The sequence below is a fragment of the Papilio polytes genome, unplaced genomic scaffold (assembly GCF_000836215.1).
Source record: "Papilio polytes unplaced genomic scaffold, Ppol_1.0 DF822067.1, whole genome shotgun sequence".
NCBI lineage: Eukaryota > Metazoa > Arthropoda > Insecta > Lepidoptera > Papilionidae > Papilio > Papilio polytes.
The window spans coordinates 5,505,421-5,512,873 of record NW_013527137.1 but is presented as its reverse complement, the minus strand read 5'-3'; the positions used below and the strand labels follow the sequence as shown (position 1 = coordinate 5,512,873).

The window sequence follows — 7,453 nt, the reverse complement described above, 5'->3', positions numbered from 1 at the left end:
GCCTAAAGAATATAGTGGCAACCCTCAGCAAGGAGTATCCACACCTCGGAGATAAGTTGGAGATAATCAGCAATACGCTGGACATCTACTCGCCGACACAGTCGCCCAGACTGTCGGAGGACCAATGTGTTTGTCCGAATGACCTGGGTAATATCGCCGAAAAGCCCTTTGAATGTCCTTGTCCAATATAATTTTTTTATATATTGAGTTCAATAAAGATGTTTTATTGAAAATTATCGTCTATTAATGCCCCTTAGAAAACTAAACTAATGTCTTTAAAAAAATCAATAATAAATAATCTTTATTATAAACTTATTCTGAACAACACACCAATATAATCTTGAATTTTACAACTAAACATCACAATTTTAAATATAAGTACAAAAATTTTAAAAATACATATACAAATAGACAATAGATATATCAATTCAGTTTGTGTACTGCGTTGCGTAAAAATTACTTAAAACCAGTGAAATAAGAACTAAAACATTCACAACTTATATTCCGACACCGTAAAATATGTACAAAACACTATCTCTGTTTTTTTCAAACAGTATGAAAGAGACACAAATACTTGACACTTAGCAAACAGCAATATAGTCTCTATTTGTTCTGTGTTAGGCCGTAGTTTCGCTCGTGCGCGGTGAACTCGTGCCGCTTGCGGTGGTCGGAGCGGCCGAAGCGCGCGTCGCAGTACTTACACGAGTAACGCTTCTCTTTTGTGTGACTGACCATATGGCTACGCACGTACCTGTCACATACAGATAAATAATTAAAAAATATTAAAGCAGCAAACTTAAGACAACTCACAGACGGCATAAACTAAAAAATAAGCTATATAACTGCGGATAGACATGACTAAAGCACCCGGAATTGAATTGAACTTAAGAAGTTGCTTCTATCGATTTTTCACAATAAAGCTGCACTAATATTGAACTACATATTCAGTTACAACTGACAAAGACGCAAACCTCAGTATATATCTTGATAAAACCCGCTACACACATCAGTTTTAACAAAACAGTCAAACTGTACGGTTAAAAATGAAGCGTGGAGGCCTAATATTAACTCAGTTAAAACTAACGTGTATAGCGAGACTAAGGGCCTTAATAGTCACGTAATTTTAGTTTAGATTTATATAACATTTAGGATTACTAAGAGGCTTCTAGTGAAATAATAACTAAGTGCAGTTAGTGGCCAATTAAAACAACTGTAAATTAGTTATGTTTTAGTCCCAACTGACCCTGGCTTTGAGAACGTCATATCGCAGAGGTTGCAGGCGAACATCTTGACATCAGAGTGCACAAAGCGGTGCGTCTTCAGAGAGTTTGTTGTGGCGAAAAATTTCTTGCACTCCGGACACTGGTATGGCTTCTCCTTCGTGTGGCTCCTGGAATGTCACCCGAGGAATCTTATATCTATAGATGTAACTGTACGAAACAAAAATGCGATAATTACTTTGATTTTACCTGTATTATTGAATTTACAAAACCACTTTAAAATTAAATACACTGACACACACACTGCCGACTTCAACTGTTCTGTTAATACTGATGTGTGAAGCTGGCTTTACAAAAATATTGAAGCGAGTTTTTTGATGTATTTTTAACAATATTCTACATACCTTAAATGCTCCTGCAAGTGATATTTTTTGAAGAAACCTTTGGAACAAAACTGACAAAGGTGCGATTTCTCTTTGTCATGCACCTGCCGTCTACAATGGAAAAACATGTTTTACTTGATTTTAAAACTTAAGTAACTTTCAAATTCAAAATAAAAACTAAGTATGTGCTCAACGAAGCTATCCTTTATATATATGCCAAATTTCATCAAGATCCATTCAGCAATTTGACTACAAACTCTAACAAACATCCTCGCAAGCATTTATAACATTAGTATGTAGTAAGATTATTTATAACTAGTTATTATGTTCACAGTGAATTAAAAAGGCATACTTATGCGCCAACATTATTATTTTGGAACGGAACTTCTTGTCGCAGATATCACATGTGTGGGCAAATTGCTTGGTGTGTATTGTAGAGTGCAGATCTAACGCCGATTGGGAGATGAACCGTCTACCGCAAGGCACACAGACGTACCGCATGTCTCCCACATTGTGCGTCATCAGTTTATGTGCTCGTAGGTTCACTACCTCTGGAAAAAACTAATAGATCATTAAATAACGTAATAAAATAATTATAATAACAATATCTGTAGTACAAGGTATTTAGGCTACATAGTTTAAGTAAAGGCAGATTTTTTTTTAATCTGTACTAATAAATGAAAATGTAAATACACTTCTTTGTTATGTAGGATATCAGAAATCACAGCATTTGAATAATACTTTTTTTCTATGCTTACAACATGTTAAAAGTGTTAATATATAGGCTACAATTTCATGCTATCTAATTTAGTGGGTGAATGGAATGAAAAATAAAATATATGAGAAAGTACCAAACACTATAAGCTAATAGCAGCAAAGAGCAAGATTGCTATGGTAACAATAGTTAGCTAACAGCAAGGGGCTTTTTGTCATTTGGGCATTTTAACTTTGATATTTGCATTAAACAAATTAAGGACTGCTCAAATCAGCTTTGATATTCCGGTGAGTGCACCCAAGTCGAGCAGTCCTTAATTTGATTAGGATAATGACTCACAAAAGTTTAAACAATTTAAGTGACATTAGCAATTAAAAGATTTTAAGATTGTAAACATTAAAATTTCTTACAATGTCATATAGATGAAGCTGTATGGAAACATCTAGTCATTAGTAAATATAGCTCAAATTTATCCATTATACTTTTGGAATCCTAACATATCTATATCTATACTATTATAATAAAGCATAAACACACACTTCTTTGTTGCCGAATATGTGAGGAACTACAGCATATTTTTGAATAATTTCTTTTTTAATAAAATGCCCTACACCTGTGCCACGCTTTAGGCTATATATTTTAACACCATTGAACTTATGGGGTAAATATTTTGTATAAAAACTAATGTGGGAAAGAGACCATAAGTTGCTGCCAACATCAAGGAAGCAAGGTTGTCATCATGTCATGTCATTTTGACATTTGTAATTGATAATTTGAAAAATGTAAACAATGAAATAAAATTTTCATAATTTCATGCGGATCAAGCCGCACGGGAACAGCTAGTTTTTTAATATTTTCCTTACCTTTATCACAAATATCACATTGTGATTTTATACCAAGATGTTTAACTTTATTATGCCTGTATCTTGCACTGTAACTAGCGAATTTCTTATCACATTGTTTACATTTATAGCATTTTCTTTCATCAAGAGATTTATGAAGCCGTCTATGGTGTTTCAAGTTTGCAACTGTCTTTCCACACTCCTCGCAGATTTCATTTCTTTTTTCATCGACTCTTGTTTTCTTTCCTTTCTGCTTCTTTTTGGGTACAAAATTTTCCACAGGGTCTAAAAAAATAACATAATATAAAACCTGGTAGGAACCATATGAATTATGATTTGCCCTAATTTTACTAATGTGCTTTGTTATTTTATTTCAAATAAATTTCTTAGACATTCAAAAATGTTTTTGGAATTCAATTATGATATAGGATTATATACCATTTTCTTTTGTTTCTGCAAAAATATTTTCACATTTAATCTGCTTGATAACACTTAGGAACTCATCGTCTGATGAAAATAAGTCGTAATTCTTAACAATAATTTCATTATTGTTGCTAATATCATTGTCAGAATTATTTTCGCATTTGATTTCATCTTCTAGTAATACTTCGTTTGTTATGTTCTCGTTCAATTGTATATCATGCCAATACGCATTATTTCGTAAAGCAAGAGTTTTAAATTGTTCAAATTCAATAATTTTTCTGTAGCAATCAAAACACATTTTTCTACCCAGTTTCGAGTCTCGTGAAACCTAAAATGTGATACAAAGATTATTAAAAAAATAATTGCTATAAAATGTGTAATTACATGATCTACTTACAACAATATCTAAACAAAAAAACATTATTTCCAAGAAATTCTTTGAATCGTTTACTTTTTCGGCTTCCAATTCAAATATATCTTTTTCGCCTCTGCACTTTAAACATATCCTACAATCATCCATATTTCGATGATATTTTACTATCGTGACGTACAACTAAATGCTTTACATATTCCTCAACGAGATTTAAGCCTGAAATACAAAAATACAAACGTATAAACAATCGATACGATGCAATACAAAATATCAACAAACAAGTTACATTAACGTCAACGTCGCTTTATCGTAACTTTGACACTTGAAGAAACGTTCATAATCACAATAAAACCTTGTATTTTTTACTTTTACATTAAAAGTACTTACGTACCTTACGTACGTACTTTTCATATAAAATGTAAATTGATATTTACATTTTTCGTAGTATATAAGATTCGTTTAGCCTGCCTGCGCTCTTTCTTAAACTTGATTTTAAACGGGATTGAGTTTGTTATTTTCATAGGTTGTCATGACAACGCACACAATATATTTCTGTTTTCATCGGTTATGTTTAGGATAAACTAATCTATTGTGTAAAATGGTATGTAAAAAGTTGTAGTTTAATAGTGAATTGAGTATTAATATTAAATCCTACCTCAATTATACAAAATACGTAATTTCCCTATCTCTTACAGATCCTTTCTCGCTCAAAACCGGCCACAGAGAGTCGTACCGGCAGCCATTCGGCCAAGAAGAATTTCCCAGAGTTTGAAGATTTCATATTGAAAAGGGATTACGTTGGCGCGATTACTTTGCTTGAAGTACTTAAAAAAGAATTTTCACGAATTGAAATTTAAACTAATTTCGTAAAATAATAATAATTAATAACTCTTAACTTTACAAAAACTTTGATTAAAGTGATTAGATTCATTCCATTGTACATGCAAAACACTATGCTCGTATTAAAACAATACAAAAATAAAAAGTGTAATTTTATCGATAAGATTTAAAATCATGAAAGTCTGTTGGTCTTCATGGGAATAAAAAGGTTGTTTACTCTTCCGTTAGTTCCACAAATACGAAGGCCGAGAGGACGTATGGCTTGATGTTTGGTCTGCGTGGTGCTGGTTCCACCTGGGCGACTACAGACGTGCGCTGGACTTGTATCTACAGATGCAAAAACGGGATAACTTGGACACACGCATTTCTGACAACTTGCCCATTGATCTCGCCGTCTGCTATTTCTATTTAGGTAGGTTATTCAAAAAATGCACTTTTGTGATGAAATAGTCTTAAAAACACTTTGCTAGTATTCAATTCGATAGGAATTCATTGTTATTACTTTATACTTACAATTACTTTTACAATTACTTTTACAATTACTTTATATCTTAAGCAGTGCTGAATAAGCAAAATTGGCTTTTGAAAACGACAACGATATAAATAATGTCGAGAATTACATTTTACATTCTAAAATAAAGATCATTATTTTTATAATTAATTTAAAATAATTATTTACGGCTTACTTATATATATACTTATATATATTACGTATACTTTTTTCCGGTGACGGCATTGACCAGTCTCGCACAGGCGCGACGCGACCGCGATACATCCTTAACCCTCGCCCTGAAGAAGGACCCCGCAGGGTCTGAAACTGGTCGGTGCCGTCGCCGGAAAAAAGTATACGTGAGTAAGCCGTAAATAATTAATTATAAAATGTCTCACGAAAGTTTAAATAATTTAGTCATTATTTTTATTCAGGCATGTACAAAGAGTCGCAAGAGGCAATAAAGGATGCACCGGATTGTGCACTAAAGGTTTGTACATCTATTGTTCTTTACTAGATAACACCAGCGACATCTATAGTCTTAGATCACGGCATTCACGTGTGAAAGTCACACAGACGAATACCATGGAAGCTGTTCTGTACTTTTAATTGATTCACTCCATAGAACCGTCTGCAGTTGCACTTGGCACACAAGCTGGGTGATGAGGAGGGTGTGATGGCGGCGCACGCGGCGTTACGCGATGTACCCGAAGACCAGCTCAGCCTGGCAGCAGTGCACTACTTACGCGCTCACTATCAGGAGGCCATCGATGTCTACAAAAAACTCTTGCTCGATAGACGGTGAATTTAGAAACTTAATTTGATTTTGTTAATTAAAAAAAATAAGTTTATTGAATTTAAGTTCTTATATAGCTACTTTCTGTTATTTTTTTAATATTTGAGTATTCTTTAATACACATAATGAATTTAAATTTCCAGATATAAAAGATACCAAACTGACGCTATTGAATGGATTAAAGTATTAGCTCACACTAATTGGTACCTCCTTTCTTTTGTTCCGTATTTAGTTTTTACAATACTTAAGATCTGTCCCACCACTGGCTGGCAGAGGCTCAGATAAAAAAAGTGACGTCACTGTCAGATAGAGTACCAAAATCCGGTACTTCCATCACATATTTTATACGTTGGATCTGACAAGTTACAAGAATAGTGGAACAGGCCTTTAGTACTAAATTACTTTGCTTATATATTTTGATTAATATCCATTTATTGTACGTAAAATTCACGTATTTAATTTACTATACTTATTATCGCTCTCCAATGGAATTCAAAGGGGAGATGGTATTTTCTATTAAATTACTTCTTCTAGTTTACAATACAGCTATATTCCAGCACGTACCTTGCGCTGAACGTGTACGTGGCGCTGTGCTATTACAAGCTGGACTACTACGACGTGTCCCAGGAGGTGCTCGGGGTGTACCTCGCGCAGCATCCCACCTCCACCATCGCTGGTAACCTGAAAGCTTGCAACTTGTTCAGGTCAGCTATCTGTACTTGCTGGACGTAGAGGAAGGTGAAATAAGAGTGAAATATATTCTTTTATTCTAAACTAGCTGTGTTCCCGTGCGGCTTCACCCGCATGAATTTATAAAAACTTTATTTTATTGTTTACCTTTTTGAAATTATCAATTACAAATGTCAAAATAACATGACTTGATGACAACCTTGCTTCCTTGATGGCAGTAACTTATGGTCTCTTTCCCACATTAGGGTTTTTATCCAAAATATTTACCACCTAAGTTTAATGGCGTTAAAATATGTAACCTAAAGCGTGACGCAAGTGTAGGGCTTTTTATTAAAAAAAAGAAACATTTAAAATTATGGTGTAATTGCTGACATCTTAGGCAACAAAGAAGTGTGCTTACGCTTTATTATAATAGTATAACTAGATAGAATGAGAGATACTATTCACTATTAATAAACTGATTATATGATGCTAGCAATCATAGAAATGTGTGGTTGTGGTATGAGAAGGGAAAGAAGAGCATAGAACGTATATGACAAAACACTTTTAATATTACAATGTATTGCATTTCTGTATTAAGGTTGTATAACGGTAAAGCAGCGGAGAACGAATTGAAGCAGATATCATCAGAGCAGCACACCTTCGGGCAGGACCTGGTGCGACACAATCTTATCGTGTTTC

The 7,453-nt window shown here is 33.8% G+C and overlaps 3 protein-coding genes across 5 annotated transcripts in view; 2 read left to right on the top strand and 1 right to left on the bottom strand.

Annotated features, from left to right (window-relative positions):
* LOC106106884 (myosin heavy chain, skeletal muscle, adult) overlaps positions 1-191 on the top strand; it is a 7,966-nt gene extending 7,775 nt beyond the window's left edge. The window contains 1 exon segment of the mRNA XM_013287544.1: positions 29-191. Within this exon segment, the coding sequence (XP_013142998.1) occupies positions 29-191 (163 nt within the window).
* Positions 192-286: 95 nt separating this feature from the next.
* Positions 287-4,243, bottom strand: LOC106106961 (oocyte zinc finger protein XlCOF6.1-like). Of its 3 annotated transcripts, none has more exons than XM_013287620.1 (7): positions 4,035-4,242; positions 3,599-3,911; positions 3,182-3,445; positions 1,956-2,154; positions 1,625-1,714; positions 1,244-1,390; positions 287-751 (listed from the first exon to the last, which is right to left on the bottom strand). In XM_013287620.1, the coding sequence occupies exons 1-7, from the start codon at positions 4,101-4,103 to the stop codon at positions 604-606; spliced, it is 1,230 nt and encodes a 409-aa protein (XP_013143074.1). In that variant the 5' UTR covers positions 4,104-4,242; the 3' UTR covers positions 287-603. The 3 variants fall into 3 exon arrangements, with proteins under 3 accessions (XP_013143074.1, XP_013143073.1, XP_013143075.1); XM_013287619.1 differs by having other exon boundaries at positions 3,981-4,241; XM_013287621.1 differs by lacking the exon at positions 1,244-1,390 and having other exon boundaries at positions 3,981-4,243.
* Positions 4,244-4,516: 273 nt separating this feature from the next.
* LOC106106883 (intraflagellar transport protein 56) lies at positions 4,517-7,449 on the top strand (the record flags this gene model as incomplete). The annotated part of the gene is made up of 8 exons (XM_013287543.1): positions 4,517-4,557; positions 4,652-4,777; positions 5,025-5,208; positions 5,721-5,776; positions 5,912-6,087; positions 6,226-6,285; positions 6,640-6,786; positions 7,353-7,449. Coding segments are annotated over exons 1-8 (849 nt in total), but the record flags the coding sequence as incomplete, so codon positions are not given.
* Positions 7,450-7,453: the final 4 nt, after the last annotated feature.

Excerpts from the sequence above, each read along its gene's own strand:
- LOC106106961 (XM_013287619.1), bottom strand. The coding sequence starts at position 4,103 with ATGGATGATTGTAGGATATGTTTAAAGTGCAGAGGCGAAAAAGATATA. Across the intron at positions 1,715-1,955 it reads ATAATAATGTTGGCGCATAA|ACGGCAGGTGCATGACAAAG; the intron begins GTATGCCTTTTT and ends TTTCCATTGTAG. Across the intron at positions 752-1,243 it reads ATGACGTTCTCAAAGCCAGG|GTACGTGCGTAGCCATATGG; the intron begins GTCAGTTGGGAC and ends TGTATGTGACAG.